At 45.5% G+C, this 18,944-nt stretch overlaps 2 protein-coding genes across 7 annotated transcripts in view; one reads left to right on the top strand and one right to left on the bottom strand.

Annotated features, from left to right (window-relative positions):
• Positions 1 to 18,944, top strand: part of LOC135895812 (glycoprotein antigen BM86-like) — a 236,882-nt gene that overhangs the window by 66,716 nt on the left and 151,222 nt on the right. The gene's annotated exons all lie outside the window — the stretch shown is intronic.
• LOC135895815 (latent-transforming growth factor beta-binding protein 1-like) overlaps positions 8,933 to 18,944 on the bottom strand; it is a 40,590-nt gene continuing 30,578 nt past the window's right edge. For 3 of the 6 annotated variants that reach the window (XM_065424009.1, XM_065424006.1, XM_065424007.1), the window contains exons 9-13: positions 18,371 to 18,513; positions 16,433 to 16,603; positions 15,807 to 15,942; positions 15,209 to 15,252; positions 8,933 to 14,464 (exon numbers count right to left, since the gene is read on the bottom strand). In XM_065424009.1, coding sequence (XP_065280081.1) covers positions 14,334 to 14,464; positions 15,209 to 15,252; positions 15,807 to 15,942; positions 16,433 to 16,603; positions 18,371 to 18,513 — 625 coding nt within the window. In that variant the 3' untranslated portion in view covers positions 8,933 to 14,333. The remainder of the gene's footprint in view (positions 14,465 to 15,208; positions 15,253 to 15,806; positions 15,943 to 16,432; positions 16,604 to 18,370; positions 18,514 to 18,944) is intronic. The other 3 variants (XM_065424008.1, XM_065424010.1, XM_065424012.1) reach the window with 3 other exon arrangements.

Raw genomic sequence — 18,944 nt, 5'->3', positions numbered from 1 at the left:
AACGAACAAACTTTTGAATGTAGTTGTACATTCCTCGCCAGTAATAGCGTCGTCGGAGGCGCTGGTAGGTTTTGAAAAGTCCCGAATGCGCACACTGTGGATCAGAGTGGAACGATGCGCAGATCTCAGAACGCAGGCTTAGAGGTACAACTAATAACCACTGGCGGCCGTCAGAGGTGTAATTGCGTCGATGAAGCAGGTCGTCGCGAATGGCGAAATGGCGAGCTTGACGGCGCAATGCACGAGTGGTTGGCTGCGATGACGGATCAGCAAGGCAGTCTATGATGGAGGCAATCCAGGGGTCCTTGCGCTGCTCAGAAGCGATGGTCCCAATGTCGACGGAAGAAACGTCAAGCTGGGATATTGCGCAACAGGCATTGTCGTCTGGCAAGGGAGAACGTGAGAGGGCGTCAGCATCAGCATGCTGGCGTCCGTTGCGGTACAGTACGCGGATATCGTAATCCTGTAAGCGAAGCGCCCAGCGGGCGAGACGGCCTGAGGGATCCTTCAATGACGACAGCCAGCATAGTGCATGGTGGTCCGTGACGACATCAAATTGGCGACCATACAAATAGGGCCGGAACTTGGTAAGCGCCCAGATGATCGCCAGGCATTCTTTTTCCGTGACGGTGTAATTGGTCTCGGCTTTAGTAAGCATACGGCTTGCGTATGCCACAACATATTCAGGAAACCCTTCTTTGCGCTGTGCTAAGACAGCGCCGAGGCCAACACCGCTGGCATCTGTGTGTACCTCAATAGGTGCCGTTGGATCGTAGTGGCGCAAAATGGGAGGAGACGTCAGCAAACGACGGAGCTTAGTGAACGCCTCGTCGCACTCGGTCGACCACGAATGGAGAGGTCCGTTGCTGCCAAGGAGCTTCGTCAGGGGTGATATGACGGCGGCGAAATTGCGAATGAAGCGCCGGAAGTAGGAACACAAACCTACAAAACTGCGCAATTCTTTGACGGACGTCGGTTTAGGAAATTCAGCTACGGCACGAAGTTTGGCTGGATCGGGGAGGATTCCATCCTTCGAGACGACATAGCCTAGTATCATAAGCTGCCGCGCTGCAAATCGGCACTTCTTTAGGTTCAGTTGAAGGCCAGCGTTCGCTAAGCAAGTCAAAACATGCCGTAGACGTTGAAGGTGCGTGGTGAAGTCAGAGGCAAAAACAACAACGTCGTCGAGATAACACAAGCACGTGTGCCACTTCAAACCGCGGAGGACTGTGTCCATCATGCGTTCAAAAGTTGCTGGCGCATTACAAAGTCCAAACGGCATGACGTTAAATTCGTATAGGCCGTCGGGTGTGACAAAGGCTGTCTTCGGCCTATCGACGTCAGCCATGGGTACTTGCCAATAGCCGGAGCGTAAATCTAGAGATGAAAAGAATTCTGCTCCTTGTAGGCTATCGATGGCGTCATCAATTCGCGGCAGCGGGTATACATCTTTGCGAGTGATCTTGTTGAGGCGGCGATAGTCTACACAGAACCGTATCGAGCCGTCTTTTTTCGTAACAAGGACGACAGGGGATGCCCATGGACTGTTCGAGGGTCGGATCACTTCGCGGCGAAGCATATCGTCCACTTGCTCATTAATCACACGACGTTCGGTCGCAGAGACGCGATATGGTCGTTGCCGCAATGGTGGTTGGGAGCCAGTGTCAATATGGTGCGTGACAGCAGACGCCCGGCCCAAGGAAGGTTGCTCGACATCAAAAGAAGAACGAAATTCTTCTAAGATGCGCAGAAGCTGCGAACGCTGAGGTGGGGTGAGGCCATCGGCAATAGATGAATCGAACACACCTGTGGGCAAAGGGTCGGACGTCGACAGAGAACCGAGCGTGTTGTAACTGGCGCAGGACGTGTCTTCGGGAACATCCGTAATTTGTACGGCGTCGAGCACTTCTACGTGGCCAAGACATTCGCCTTGAAGCAGCATCACAGGGTATGAGAAGGGGTTACATACAAAAATAGCTGTGGAGCCCTGTTTGACGTTCACAGTCGCAAAAGGCAGCAGCAGACGTTTTCGAGTGTAAAAGCGGCCCGACGGAGAAAGTAGTGCGATGGCGTCAGAGAGGCTGTTGCACTGCATTGACACAATCACTGACGAGTTGGCAGGAACGTTTGTGTCGTGCCTGACGAGTAGTTTGTTCGCAAAAGGAGCATTATCGGCAAGCGTCATATCTGCTATCGGCGACAGTTCTAGTTCGGCCCGTGCGCAATGAATGACGGCATCGTGGCGGGCGAGAAAGTCCCACCCCAGGATAACTTCGTGGGAGCACGAGGAAATCACAATAAATTCGACGGCGTATACAACGTCCTCGATGAGAACACGAGCGGTGCACGCCGCAATCGGGTGAATACGCTGTGCGCCTGCTGTGCGGAGGGCGAATCCACCAATGGGCGTCGTAACCTTTCGAAGGAAGCGACAAAGCTTTGCGTCCATAACTGATACAGCGGCTCCGGTATCCACGAGGGCAGATGTGCGCACACCGTCAACTAACACGTCTATCACATTGGTCGGGCTACGTTGAGGACTTGCGCGTTTCGACGGCGTCGCAGCCCTTGCCTCATGGACTGCGACGATTAGTTTTCCTCATCCCGAGCTTCGGGACGAGGCCGCATCGGTGATGGGGAGCGTCGGCGTGGAGAAGTTGAGCGGCGGATGTTAGCGGACCGGCGGAATGGTGGTGACGCAGCCCGAGGTTCGTCATCGTAATAAGGGCGCGGAGAACTCGCCATAGAACTTGGCCCATAAGGTGTAGCGCTAGGCGACTGCACGCGACTACAGTAGCGTGCGACGTGGCCTGCATAGCCGCACGCAAAACATATTGGTCGATTGTCCGCTGTACGCCACCGAGTCGTTGCGGGAGGTCCCATCCATGTGGAAGGACGCGTTGGACGTGGCGCCTGGTGAAGTGATTGCATAGCCGGCTGTTGTCGGGGCATAGCGAGGACTTCGGCGTACGTGAGAGGTCCCCGTTGATGGAGTGGTTTAGGCTGGGTGACGACTTCCGCGTAGCTGAGTGGCGCAGCCGTCGGCATCTGTTGGGGCCTGGCCATGACTTCGGCGTAGCTGTGAGGCGCAGCCGCAGGAACACGCTGCTGGTGCTCAGGCAAAACCTCGTGCAGTTCTTGCGCTATGACGCGGCGAAGCGGAGGCGCAAAACTTGGCGTAGGCGTGTGTACCGAATGCGGCTGTGCAAAATCCATCAACGAGAGTTGCCGGGCAACTTCCTCGCGGACGAACGCCTTCATTTCTGCGAGCAACGCTGCCTGGTTGGACATGGCAGACAAACCAGCGAGGTGTTCGTCACGTGGTAGAGATCGACGGGTCAGTGACCGCTGCCTGCGGAGTTCTTCATAGCTCTGGCACAGTGTGACAATTTCAGCCACAGAGCGTGGACTTTTGGCCAGCAGCATGTTAAAGGCGTCGTCTTCTATGACCTTGAGTATGTTTCGGATGCGATCAGACTCCGCCATGGTCGAATCGACTTTCCTGCATAGATCCAGGACATCTTCGATATAGCTGGTGAACGTTTCGCCTGGCTGTTGAGCTCGTTCTCGCAAACGTTGCTCGGCACGCAGCTTGCGAACAGCAGGGCGCCCAAACACATCGGCGAGGGAAGTCTTAAATTCCGACCATGTCTGGAACTCTGCTTGGTGGTTGTTATACCACAGGCTGGCCACTCCAGCGAGGTAGAACAGAACATGGCTCAATTTGGCTGCTTCATCCCACTTGTTATGGTCGCCTACTCTGTCGTACGCCGTGAGCCATTCGTCCACGTCAGTGTCGTCCGCTCCAGTGTAGATAGGAGGGTCGCGATGACGAGGCACCCCGGGACACGCAGTGGGCGCAGGAGGAGGCGTTTGCTGGGAGGCGTCTTGGGGCATGGTAGATGGTATGGTACGGGACCGGAGTTCCAGGATGATCGTCTGAGGTCACCCCGCACACTCCACCAATTCTAAAGGTGTTTATTTGGCAGAGCTCGGGAGCAGCGCAACGTCGACGGGCAGGGCAGTCAGAGCTTCCAAGCACGAGAGCCGTTGCTGAGCAGGAGCGCTCGACCCACTAGCGTTTAGAGCCAGTAGCGCTGAACCCACTAGCGTCTCTTCTAAAAACTCTTCGCTACAATATATATATATATATATATATATATATATATATATATATAGCTCACTGGACGACCCAGAGAGTTGGTGCTGCAGGTTCGAGCTGAGCAATGCAGACTCCCAGGGCGCGCACAAGCTGTCGTTGTTTGAGGCTGCATCACTGTTAGTGTGTATTAATACCGGTACATACCCATAGGATATGCTCCAGGGTGGCTAGAGGATGTTGCTTTTTCTCCAGGGTAGCGTACGCTACCCTTGACGCTACTACTGGGTAGCGTGGCGTTGTCGTCAGGCTGCAGCCGTCTGGTAGACCATGGTCATCAGGCAGGGACGAGACCACTTCTAGTGCGAAACTTGCATTGTTTATTCAATGGTTGGTGAAGGATAACAAGAAGAGACAGAAGTGAAAAAGTACATTGCGGGGCCCTTTAAATAGGCCCACTAAAGTCGTAGGCGGGATCTTGCTCACGTCAACATCACGCGACAGGCACTGAGTCTGGTTGTGGATGGGCAGCTGATCACTCCTCACCGACAAGCTTGCACGGCCCCGCCTCCGTAGGTGGCAACCCTGGTGCCTGGTCGGGGATGAGCCTGCTGATCCATGCTCCCAGGTGAGGTCGTACGGGCTTCCTTCCGCCGGGGGCAACCCGCAGGTCTGGTCGGGGATGGGTCTGCCGATTCATGCACCCAGGTGAGGTGGTTCCAGGAAGCTCTCCTGTAGAGCTTGACAGTTCGTGGAAAGGGTCCCTCTAAAGTCGCACATACACAAAGGGGCCTGTAACACTGCAGGGCGCCAGCCAGACCAGCAGCCACTCGAGACAACCATAGCAAATTAAGAATCCACCCTTCGTTCCGATGAAGCATTGTGTTAGAGCATCCTTTTTGCCCGGGGTGTTACACGCCAACCATAACAAGTCGCAGTGTCTGCATTTGTCAGTCGTGTGTAAATCTGGGTATATTAGGTGTATAATAGCTGGACTCAGGTAGGTTCTGGTCTGTAACTGCCGCCATTTGACATCATGATTTTTGCTTAATTTTGGATGCGGCGGCGGGAATGTGCGCCTCTGCAATCTACGGTATGGTGTAATTTTGTGAAATCTGGTCATTCAATCTTCCCACAACAACTCATCGGTAGTCGGTTAAGCGGGGCTAACTGAAGCTCTCGAGCTATGCGCTGCGCCGCCTCATTGCTACCGTCTGGTAGTGTGTGAGCGGGTGTACAGATAAGATCGACACTTTTGTTGTGGTTATTAGCTCATTTTAGGAGTCCTAGTGCCCCTGGGGAGATTCGACCGTCGGCGAAGCTTCGTATGGCCGTCTGAGAATCACTGATTGCGTGTTGACTGTGTCGCTCATCGTGCGTTTTCCTTGGTAATTTATCACCACTGCTATGTAGGCGCGCTTGTGTCTGCAAATGTGGTGTCCTTGCTGTTAGCGAATTTCTTCTGTATGTTGCATGGTCTGCTTTCCCGTCTACACTGATGGTGTGTAGGATGTATATTCTTAGGTATTGGAGGGATGGTTATCATGTCTGTGATGTGTCTGGACATATCGGATTTGATGTCTCTGGACATATAGGAATTTGCGGATTGTTTCGTTCCTCGTAGTTGCGTGGTTTTCGGCCGCGTCGCGATGAGGAGCTCAGATTTCTCTGCCGAACGCGCCAGTCCGGTTCCTGCGAGGTATTGTTGAACTGCTTCTTTTGTACACGGTAATGTGTTTTCCACCTGTACATCGTTGCCATCACTCACCCAGAGGGTGATATCATCACCGCAGATGGTATGATTGTGGTATGTACTTGGCTGTAGCAAAATATGCTCGAGTGATCTACTCTTTTATTGTTTGAAAAGGCGGAAAAGGCGTAACATAGCGTGCTAAAAATTAGCTGCGACGACATTCTCAGTGAACACTATCCGTTTGTTTTGTGCTCCCAGATGCACTGTGATATTAAAATGTGTGTAGTATAGTTGAATTACTATTTGTCGTTGAAATGTAACTTAAGAAAAAAAATGTAGTCAGTGGTTGCATTTTCAGTAGCTCAGCTGTCCTTGAGCTTCGTATTTGAACTGTATCGTTCGTGTGACAAATTTGGTACTCCATGCGAGGAACAATATTACGGCGCATGTCAAGGCACTCCGAATAGGGGCTTGAAGCAGTATGTTTGTCTGTCAGAAAGATAGAAAAGACGCAACGATAACCATGCGAAGAAAAACTACAAGTAGCAACGAAAAAAGAAAATAGGTTTTATTGCAAACGGAAAGAGACCTTTGCTTGTGAACGTTTTCACTCGTGGTTAAGAATTAAGAGTACTTAATTGGATCAGTAATTCTGGGTAAAGAGCGCACATAATGTTTCAAAGAGGCGAACAGCAATAAAGAAAAATAACCAGCCACTTGCGAACCCTAAAGGGCGTTCCTCTAGAAGAGCAATACTTGCAACCATGTTTTTTAAATGATTAATCAGTAAGCCATCATCATGCTACTACTATTTCTACAATCGATCAATCAATCAATCGAAGTAAAGGAAATGACCATAATCCAATAGTGTTAGAACAAGGTCCAACGCATGTAAAGCGGTGATGATATATGCTTAGAAACGTTTTTTGGAACCGATCTATAATGCCATTGTTGGATCTGGAAAAGCCATTCCAGACGACCAACACATATTCAAGTTGAGGAAGACAGATAGTTGTGTATAACTTGCGGAACCGTGTAGGAGACACGAATTCCCCCGATTGTCTGCAAACAGAGCCAAGAAAGCGCATACTCCGCATAGCAACGCGTTCAGTGTGAACAAAAACGTTGAAGGACGTATTAAAAAGTGCACCAAGAACACTGATTTCACAGACATTACACAACGGAACAGAATCTACAGAAGAAGAAAAAGAAATGCTTGCTGTTTTGCGTGTGAAAGTCATCACTTTGGTCTTAGCTGCATTCAAGGAGAGGTTATTATCATTGCACCATTTAGAAAAGGCGAGCATATCGGACTGTAGGGCGTGACAGTCATCAACAGTGTGAAGTTTCTATACGATATTGATGTCATCGGTATATATATAATGAAAGAATAGTTCCGCATAACGGACTGAACGCCACTAATAAAAAATTTAAAAAAGGAGTGGTCCTAATACTGATCCTTTGAGGATGCCGCGAGTTACCATGTACAAAGAAGGCGCTTGGCCATTGACGTTAACAAAACATGATCTATCAAGAAGATGACTCGTCAGCTGTCAATCTCTTGCGCAGTTAACATCACACTGCGTAAGCTTGAACAGAAGCGGTGAGTGCCATACTACACCATAGGCTTCGCTCAGGTCACAGTAAACGGTGTCAACTTGCCCCCTTTGAAGTACCGCCGCGGAGATCTGTCTCGTGAAACTTGCGAGATTTGTGATAGTGGAGCGGCCTGTGAGAATTCCATGCTGATTTGGAATGAGTCCGTCCTTCACAGTAAAGGACAATATTATCCTACCTTTGCGGAGGACGTGCGTGGCTCTCGGTAGTGCTGAATCGGGGCTGGCCCTGCCGATGCAGCACTGGGAGCATCTTCATCTCTAAGCACGATGGTGGCTGATGGCAGATGTTCGGCAAGGTGGCGGCTTCCGAAGGTCTTGTGCTGACGGCTCTGTTGTCGGTAGTTGGAGTTACCCTGCAGCTCCACCAAATGTTACGCGCGAAGCGTTTACTTACAAATGCAAGGGAGATCAGTCGGAACGGCTGGAATTTTTCGAGATCGGTACAAAGGAAGCCCACCGAACGTCGTCCTCCTTCTCTACTCTCCGTCTCCATAGTCATTCGCGCTCCTTCTGCCGTCTGTTACGAGAGCTCGTAACAATACGTTGTGAAAACAACAACAACAACAACAACAACTGTTGCCCTCTTACAATCTTCGTACATCAGAAGGCGGGCCCGTCAAAGCCAAGGAAAAGGCTTGCGTGACTTGGCCCGGCACGTCGGCAAACAAAGAGAAAATGGCAACATGTACAGCAATGAAAAGGTGGTGAAACTCATCACAACAAAATGAAACAGAAGCTCAGCTCAAATCAGTGGCAACAGAAATACAAGAAACGAGAAAATGAGAACATTATTTAGTATTATACATATCTTACAGTGCCTTTAACAATTCTTTTCAAGTTTCGTTTCCTGGTCGCAGTAAATATATGATCAGGTAGGTAGGTCATTCAACATTCTTGGGACATAAGCATACCTACTAGCTTTACCAAATCTTGTGTTGCAATACGGTACTATAAAATGCAATGTTTTCCGTATACGGCGCAGGGAGCAATATATTGCTGTTCTACTTCGGGGTTCCAAAAATGTGTTACCAGAACCATTTGAGTGAACAAAGTTTTAAATGAAAGAAGACCCAGACGTATAAAAAGGTTCACTGTCCGCCGAGGAAGAGTTATACGCAGCGGACTTCAACATTCGTTTTAGAATTCTGTCCATATGACACTGCCATCGAGAAGATCAAACCCGAACAATGTAATGCCGTAACGTAACACACTGTATGCTAAGGCGTGCGTGATAGTGATTTTTACAGCCATCAGAACAATGGATTTAATGTTAAAAGGAAGCGATGAAACACTTCTGAGCCTGCCGCAAATATGTCATGCGATCATTCCATGAGAGGTCAATGTCAAAGAAGCCACCAAGGTAGTTAATGGAGTTTCGATATTCCTTGGGGGCACACTGACACGATTGGCAATTAGGACAGTGCATAAACAGCGGTAAATTTGTAACAGTTGTTTGAAGTGCATTTCTAATAATAATAATAATAATAATAATAATAATAATAATAATAATAATAATAATAATAATAATAATAATAATTTTTTATTTATGGACCACAAGAACAAATACATAGTAGGCAGGCCTGTCGATGCATCAATGGCTTGTGTGACTAGGCCCGGCAGCACCGGCAACAGCAATGAGGTCAGCGAATGTACATACAGGCGTAACCTTAGTGCCGGCAAAACATTGTGCAAACAAAAAGAAAATCAGACACATGTTATTCCAATGTAGCTCGAACATACATTCACGCTTATATAGAACAAAAACAAAAATTAAATGCATGTTATTCCGACGTAGAGAACATTTTTAATGCTTATACAGAACAAAAACAAAATTTAATGACATGCCGACGTAGTGAGCATATTTTCATGTTTAAATGGATATGAAAGGTCAAGACAATCAAGTAAACACATGCCCACACAAAACGGAAAACTCGAATGCCAGATGACATTTTCTTTAAAACATTTTTTGACTGAACCGAGAAAAATTCATCAAGTAGATCACTAAAACTTTTTTGGCACATAGACACTTCGTCGTGCCTCACCATACCTAGTTGATGAACGAGGAACATTGAAACGCTCGATGTCCCTCAAAAGTCCAGGGGCTACATATTTCTTTCTGAATTGGTCGTTCCAAAAATGAAGAACTACAGTTTGCTTCAATGACGACTGAAATGAAGGAAAACTTAACGCTGAAAATAAATTGTCATCTGACACCTGGCCATAGCCATAGGCAACACTTTTCAATATATTTTTTGATAAACTGTCAATTTGCGTTTGCCATCGCAATGCGCAGAAAGCGAATACGGTGATACACGGGGACATGCACTTTCGTTTTCTTTACCGATAACGGCTTGAAACCATTTATATTAAAAAGCAACCAAGTGACACTCCTAAGTTTGCGACAATGTTAGGCCATATGCTGCTGCCAGGACACGCTGCCATCAATAAATAAACCTAGGTATCTCTCACAGTCTACATACTGAACAGGGGTACATGTACATGTAACGCAGTGCTGGTCATACAAGAATACTGGAATGTTCATTGCTATGGTCTTTAAGGGATTTCTAAAACATATTAACTGTGTCTTCCTGATAGTAACATTAGTACAGTTTTTCGCAAACGAGTGCACTACATTATGTATTGTATTTTGCAGGGCGCCCACAGCCTTTTCATAATTTATACGCTTTGTTAATAATACCGTATCGTCGGCATACTGACTAAATAATAATAATAATAATAATAATAATAATAATAATAATAATAATAATAATAATAATAATAATAATAATAATAATAATAATAATATTTATTTCTCACCCAAAAATGCGGAACGCAAAAAATTACACATGTGAAGAAAATCGCGATTACTGAATATGACGGCCCATTATAACTTTTGCTTTTTGAAATCAATCGCCTGCTTGCTTCGCCCATATGGAATGTTTTTTTTTATTCGACGGGGAAGAATACCATACGGTAAGGAAAAAAAAAGAACATTTCGCTTACGAAGTGCTCATGTATGCCATTCTCAATAACTTCTGAATCGATATTTCCGGTGTATAAGAAATATTTTTGATGAAATTGAAGAGATTTTACAAGAATGTCTATATCAGTGGAACATTTTGCAGTATAGAGCTGACACGAAAAAAAAAATCTAGCGTTCGTCCAGCGTTGACAAGGACAGGGTAGATGTCACTCGTGCGTCGTGCCAAAACAGTGACTAGCTGGAATGTTTCATTTTTAGACAACATGACTAAACAATGCCTGTGGCATCCTCTCTTGAAGGTATCTTTTGGGAAAACGGGAACAACTACCTCAACTGACTAGCTTCCTCTATAGCTATCATGAATTAGACAACCAGTGTGATAAGACGGGCTTGTCGGTTCTTTATGATATTATATACTCCCTTTTGTCCATCGCCGGCGAGACTGCGAAGGCTAGGGATACTTCTCTCACTGTGCGCAACTGCTGCCAATGATTACTGAGTTACATATGAATGAAATAAATTAGTTACGTGGTCTTGTAATTTTGTAACTTATTTCTTCTCATTCGTGTAAATCTCCATGGTCTTTCTTGTTTCCATTATTTGCAAACGATTCACCATGTCTATTTCTCTCGCTTTCTTTCTGATGACTCCTGGTTGCCTATTTACACTTTCAATTACCCTGTACTTGGTTGCCAACGTTCTTGACTTCTTCCTCCACTCTGTGTCCACGCTTTTCAGGTACAGGTAATTGTGTAACTTAGCCGACGATTTATTGTGATCCGTGTTCCTGACTCTTTCTTCACAACTAATTTTGCTGTGCGCTTCTCTGTCTTCAAACGAGCTCCAACCCATGTCCCCTTGCCCTGACTCCGTTGTGGTTTTGCTGTGGGCTCCCAAAGCCAACCGGCCTACAAATCTTTGGTTAACTTCCAGCCCCGACAAGATATCCGATTTTAGGCACAGAATGTAATTTGCGAACGTCAGCACTGGCATCAGATTCCAGGCTCCACCTCGTACTTATCGTGGCCTCCAAAAGTGCCCCAGGATTCATTATTGCTGCATTCCGCTTCCCTTTTACTTTCAGGTTATCTTGGTGGGTGCTCGAGTAACTCTTTCTTTTGTCTATGTATACGCCGACGTATGTATATAGCTTGACTATGGGTATGACTAGCTGTTGAGCTGACACCATGAAATTAATCATCTGCTCAATAAAGATCATAATTCCGATTTCTCTATGATAAACTTAAGGCCTAGGTTTGTCGCTGCTTTGAACGCATATGCGCAATTCTCTGTAAATGTCTTGCATTGTTCGCTGATAGCACTGTGTTGTCCGCATGCATCAGCCCAGGGACCTCCTATTGCACCACTTGTCCATTACGCATGTATGATCAATCAAACCAAAATTCACAGTTTTCTACTCGTCTTTCTATGTCCTTAACATAAAGCGTGAATAACAGTGGAGACAGAGGACATCTTACTTCAGTTCTTGGTGAATTTCCACCACATCATTACATTTATGGCCTTCCCATACAATTTTACTCGGTTGTCTGCGTATATCTCCCTTAGCAGCTCCACAATAACGTCATCTGTGCCTTCGTGCTTGAGAACATACCATAATAATCCCCGGTCTATATTGTCGTACGCTTCCTTACTATCTGCAAATGCTATTCATAAAGGTCTATTCAGAGCTATTTAAATCTCTATGCACGGAGTTAGTACAAGTTTCTTACTCTGCCTGATCTGAACCTATTGTTGTTTTTCAGCTCATATTTTTTTCACCCTCTTCGACAGTCCTAATTTTAAGGCTTGCATTGTCATTCTATACATCACCGACGTTGCTGTAACTAGCCTGTTGCTTCTCATCTTGCTTTCACGCCATCTAACCGGAATTTGCTTAGTTTTAATCACTTGCTCAATGGCATTAGTCAGCAGTGCCTTGCTCTTTGGACGGAGGTCTTTTGTTAGCTGTACAGGCATTTCATCGGGTTCTGCGGTGGTGTTATTAGGGACATTTTCTTCTGCCTTTTTTCGAAGTAAACGATTTATGTGCTAAATTTTGATATCTCAGGCTTCTCAGTTGCTGCTGGATCTGTTTGGATCTGAACTACGCTTTCTTTGGTGCCGAAGTTATCCCTAATAACGTCTCAGATGTACTGTATCGCAGCGTCTCCTTCGAAAATGTTACCATCTTCCTTCCTTATAGCTGTTTGAGAAATTTTAGTTCGAGCTCCGAGTGCTCTTACATGGCTCCAGAATCTTTTTGGCATGCCTTTGTCTCCTTTGCGAATGTTATGCACCCAACGTTCACTTGTGCATTATCTGCTGCAAGAGATCACTCGACACTCTTTTCTTTTCCCTGTACCTGCTCCATCTAAAGAGCACCTCTTCTTTGTGTAATCCTAACTTTTTGGCTCCTCGATGACCTCTTGACGCCTGCGTTCACTTTTCTATAGCTTGTTTGATTTGCTTGTTCCACCACTTACGTGGTTTACTCTTTCCAACCCAACATATTCTTTTTACCGCTACTGTCTTATCTCCTTATCTACATAGCTTCCGCAGCACTACCTGCCATGTATGAAACGAAGTAAAAGGGAATGCCGCACGCAGGGAAAAAAACAGGCGGTGCCACTGCAGCAGGCTCGTCTTTTCAATGTGTACAGGTGCGGAATCACAGTTAAGATGACAGTTCACGTCAGTTGAAAGTATCAAAGCCACAATAAAGGCGCATCTTAATGCCCGTGCTTTTCAGAGGGCCTGTAAAATAGGTTTCACATTGCGGAACCAAAAAAGAAAGACAACGACAAAAAACATCACGCACCCTATGAGAGAAAAGACGAGAAAAAAAAGAACACGCGAGAAGCACACGAACCAGTTTAAAGACACAGAAAAAACGAAAGCACTCTTTAGAAAACGGCAATCGTCACACGATGTTCAAGCTGCACTTGCCGCTTTTCTTCCTTGTCTCCCCCACAATCTCTTGGAAATAAAGATATTCAATATATATAATATGTGACCCATTGAGGCAATAATATGGAAGCCTGAATAAGTAATTCTTCGTGTTGTGTGGGCGCTATTGTGAAGCACCTATGGCACAAGGTGATGGCTGACAAAAAAGGAGAGCTGCCACTGACGACATCACGCGGGTTGTCTGGTGCGGATGGGGCAGGCGACATTCCTAGGTGTGCACCAAGCGCCAGACTGAGACCACGAGGTTGACTGCTGAAGTGAGTACATGTGGTTGGTCGCATACTGTCGGACCTACTCGCAAGTAGAGCGAGCTCGGTGTGCCTCCCTTCTCCCCCCTCTCTCTCGTCACGCAGAAATGCGTAGACTTCTTTCAGACTATGATATAGCGTGCTCGCGTTGAATGAAATGTCGTGAGGGAGAGAAACACTGAGCCAGGATTGTGCGTGAAGGGCGTCTGATGGCGTCTTCGAGTGGAAGAAATGTAGCGCTTTGGATTGTTCTCAAAACGTTCTCGCGAAGTCTCGCCCAGCTCTAGTGGGAACGCTGTGTCGATCGAAATGTTCCTGTACGTGCACTCGAAGGAGACATAAACAGACCCTTCACTCAACAGTAAACCGCCTGCGTAGCAGAGGAGAGGGAGAATTGAAGATGACCACAAGATCGTGAATTTTAGCTGGCATATTGGAACACATATTTAAGGGTATAAAAATAAAATTATGCTCGTTTTGGGTTTGTCCGTGGGCACTTCAGCGCAGAATTTAAAGACAGTGTCGATCATTTTTTTTTTGCACCCAGTCACACCATCACCATTTTCCTCCGGCAGTATAAATCAACCACTGAGCAATTCACTAGAGCAGCGCAAATTACAGGTCGCGATGATGAATTCACAACGATGGCAGCTGCAGCTTTCAATATCACAGCCAAACGTTCTAACCCTCACAGTGAAGAAAGTCTCATCCCGCTGGACTGGCGTCATGTAGTCGCTGCGACGTCTTCATTCTCTGCACCTTGCTTTGCCACACTATTTGCGCTGCCCTTTGGCGTTACAAGGTTAGCGGTGGCCTCTTGGTCCTCCGATGTCTGTTGCGAGTCTCGCTGTGCTGCTGTAAAAAGGGAGAACAAATCACGGTTCATCAGTATCTCAGTGAAACAAGTACTTGTAACACATGATTGAGTAATTCAGAAACAACTGCTTACAGGGCCCTGACATCACGTGTGACAAAACTGGCCGTTTATCGTAATTCCTAAACACGAAACAGCCTCACACAATAGTTCGTCTTACAATGGCAAAGGTACGCGGTCCTGGTCCTTAGAACTATCTTTGCTCACACCTTTGATAAATGGAAGATTTACTTGAAGCGCATACGACTAGTTTCTGTCGCGGCAATAACGATACAAAAGCGACGCGTTCCACCGTATTCTATCAATAGGTTGTGGTAATGAACTCAGAATGGCGTCGACTTAATGAGCCCACTGAGATAAACAGCACGGACAAGGTGTGGGGCAACTATTGATAAAAGACCATGTTGTACTTCGCTTGTTAAAGTTTGATAGGCGTAGTAGCGTTACGTCACTAAAACGAACACGAGATTCAAACAGGTTAACCCTTAAACGGCAAAATCACTTCAGGACTAGTTCTACAGTAGTCTAAATTTTTTCTTCCAATGTAATCCATCATATCTGTTTATGAAAGGTTTTGTCAACTAAATATATAGAGTAGATATGCAAATATAATTGCTGTTCGTTTTTCCGAAAAAGAGGACAAGACTACATAGAATACTAGCGATAGCAGACATTGCCGTTACTTTGGGCGCTTGAAAGCTCGTTCAAACATTTAGGCCACTTGCCTTGAAACTTCACAGCACTACATTCCGTATCTTCCGGGAGAACTCTGAAATCAAAGTCCCGTAATGCATACGTAAGAGCATATCTATACACAAGGCGCCGCATAGCGCAATGCGTAGAAGCGCGCGAACAAGCTGCGAACATACTTAGTAAATTGCCTCCAATCACATAAATTCGCCGCAGCTTCACAGCAACGAGAAGCCGGTGCGTGAGACGCATGAGAGACGTTTGTAGGCTCGTAGACTTTATAACTCGGCAGAGAATATCTCGTGCCCTGTATTTTTGCTTCACTACGTAACAGGTGACCTTAAGGAGGGCAACTGTGAAACCTGAAAGCGCGCCAAACTTTTGAGACTTGGTTCGCCAATATCTGTGACTTGATTTATTCCTTGTTCGTCTTATTGCACAGCGAGGATTCCAGTGCTAATAACGAATACATCTGGTAGAAGGACATCGCAGAAGAAGTTGCTAGAGCATAAATACGGCTGCACATCGAATCTAAATGGCCGTGCACATAAATGCATACACACGGCAATGTAGTTTGCCTACCAAAAAGTGCCGAAGGTTTAGCTGACTAATGTGTCAGGGGATTTTGCTCACCTGTAGTAATAAATGCGCTTCCTGAAGACGAGCACGATGAACAATACTGTGAAGACAGCAATGAATACCGAACTACAAACAATGGCAGTTTTGTAATTCGATGCTGCAGCTGCACCTTCTTGAGAAACTTGCGTGCCTAAAAAAAAATGCGAGAACAGTTCAAGCTTTAGGGCCCTAGTTACCTGCATTGTCCGTTATCAGCATATGCGGTATGATAGACGGGTGTGGCTACTGAATTCTTTAATGAATTAGTAACACAAAACAATTATATACATACAAATTCGCTAAGAGTCAGCATGAAAGCATGAAATAAGACTACACCATGCATGCTTAAGGGTAGTACAAATCAATATACAGAAATAAAAGACTCAGAATTTTAAAATCTAGTTATTCAGATTGAAATATGGCAGACGGTTTCAAAATATTTAGATTAGTAGCAATGCAAAGGGTAGGCGCGGTGTCTGACGGCCATCAAGTAACGAAGTGCATATATATATATATATATATATATATATATATATATATATATATATATATATATATACAGCTCCGCTACGATAAACTGTTGGCTGTTATGGAAACGGCGTAACACTTTGAAGACAGGAATTTGGGATTAGTACGCTTGCCTTGGCACTGCTGAATTTCGAGTTCGCCCCGGACAATTCTGTTCGTGACGTTTCCACCGGCACAGCGAAGCGTATAGCGTCCGTTTCCTTCGTCAGTGCAGTAGAAGGAACCACCCGTGATGTTGTGGACGTCTCGGAAGTATGTGGCACATAGGTCAACAGGAACTGGATCTGCAGATTTCCAGCGTAAAACCCTAAACAACACTGTTTTAAATTTACGCAATTACATTGATGAATTCAATCAGAAGACCGAGGGAGAGAAAGGGATGCATAGAACTTCAGGGAGGTTAGCCAGAGGCAGAAGCGCGTGTAAAAAGCGCGCAAGGTAAGCAAGTTGGGCTATAAGCTCCGGAAGGTGAACCATGAATACAAATTCCTCCTTTAAAGATCAGTAACATATTGCTAAAGAGTGTTAGAAAGTTCGCGCTTTGATTGTAATTATACTCTTATGGCTGGGCTTATCATAATAAAGATAACACACGTATTCGCATCTCAGCATTTGTAATTATCTTGTAAACAGTGTATGCAAACATCTCGCCACGCAGCGTTCTTGCATCAAAAGCGAAAAGTTCTTCAGACACATTGAAAGCAACGACAAACGCAGAATATAAAATTGGTCAAACCGTATTTTTCGCTCTAATGAAATTGCGACATGTAATTGCTTCTAATTAAATGTTTTCGGTGCATCACACGCACGAGGCATAGCATTTACACAAAAAATAAGCGGCAAAATGCTGACGATGTTGCCGATGAAGACATATGATGTGTAATAGCCGTTATAAGAATTTGCTTTCAAGTTTTCCCAATTTTGGTGCCTCGAAAAGTAAAGCGCCGGCTTTTTGGCTTTTTAGCGCGACAAGTAAAATGCATGCGAATAATTTTACAGGCCTGATAGCGGTACATATGATGTCGAATTACAATAGCAAACTATGGTCAGTTACCCAAATTGGTGTGTGTTACATTCGTTGCGCAGCTTCGCGAGCTTCACGAGGTTTTCAAAATTTGTTTCGAAGCTTTAGTTCGGTCGTCCCCAACGAGGACGAGCGCTGTTATCAACGAAAACCAGTTGCCGCGCACTCACAGGTATGATCTCACACGTCAACCCAGAGCACTGCAATAGAAGCGACCATTGAGTGTTACGAATTCAGCAGCCGATTTTGTATGTATTTTGCCTTGTCGGTCAGAGTCGCGAACACGCATCCTGTCATTCTCTGAATGTCCGGTTGACGAATGTTTACTTTCTTGTCACCACAATTAAGCACGTTCCCATCCGTTGGGAAATGGAATGCACCGTTCTAACACACGGCCGTAAGATAGTGCACTGCCGCATTAAATATTCTCATAATTTTGGAAGTCTCTGTTACTGATTTCGCTAACTTACAGCAGAGCTTGATGAGTTCGCTTTTTGTTTTACAAGTTCGTGACAAAGCGAGGAAGGCTGCGTTCGATTACCAACTTTAGAAGGGCGCAACCGTTGATTTTTCTTTACAATCTTTACAAATACCTTCAAACAGGCATGTCCTAGCTCCATTCTGACACATGAAACATCTTTTTTTTTGTCATGAGAAGTAACCTCATTGTTAAACCTGTAGTTGTGCTTGCTGGGTGTGCAAGTGGGAATGTCAAATATTAGAGTTTCTTCTCGATCGCTACACAGGCCCTTTACTTTCAAAGCAGCAAGCGCAAAGCACTGGTCTCTGTGTTCAAACCTCATGGTGCTTCCTGGTAACGCAGTTATTATCCGATAAAGGGTGTGAAGAAATACGATTTTGGGTGTCGATTCGGCTTAACTTTTCTGCCGTTTCTTATGGTCTTTCATAATTATTTACCGCTGCATTTCCATATCTTTTTTTCAACGTGATAGTGACGCCATCTTGAGCTGAATAACATGCTGTTAAAATATGGGCATTCAACAATGTTATAGAAGCAATCTGTTACCTGAAACGCTTCCTTTTACGATACGTAATTTAGGCTGGAAAATACATCCGGTGCTTCCGCTTCTTATTTCACAAAGGTGAATCCTTAGAAGCACTGCTGGATTCGGCTTTTCCGAAAACGTCAGCTCCATGGTCACACTCGTCCTTGGTGGCAAGCATGAAAAGGAAAAGATAGAAAAAGAATCTGCATGGGCAATATTGAGAGGTATTTTGACATTTCATCAAAGCGAAAGACTGAAGGTTTTTGGTATTGCCATCCTGCCTTTCCCACAGACTTGAACAGGACCTTCGTGGAACAATAAGCGCAAGCTTTACGCCATGACTGCGAGCTCCCGAATTTATCGCAAAATTTACAATTTTGGGCATGTTCAACGATTTTACTATACTGCTTCAAATTTTATGAAATATTATGTTCGTGATCAAGTTTCGCCCGTTCGTCTCCTAAGATATTCTCGGAAATCTGATGGCGAAAGGACACGAGAGGTATACTTGTTTGAACAGTTTTATTCATGCAAATTCCCATTGAGGACAAAATCAAAATCGCTGCGAAAGTCACTGTTGATAAATTGCTTGTG

This window comes from Dermacentor albipictus, chromosome 4 (assembly GCF_038994185.2).
Source record: "Dermacentor albipictus isolate Rhodes 1998 colony chromosome 4, USDA_Dalb.pri_finalv2, whole genome shotgun sequence".
Classification (NCBI taxonomy): domain Eukaryota; kingdom Metazoa; phylum Arthropoda; class Arachnida; order Ixodida; family Ixodidae; genus Dermacentor; species Dermacentor albipictus.
The sequence above is the reverse complement of the archived record's forward strand: the minus strand, read 5'-3'. Positions and strand labels throughout refer to the sequence as shown.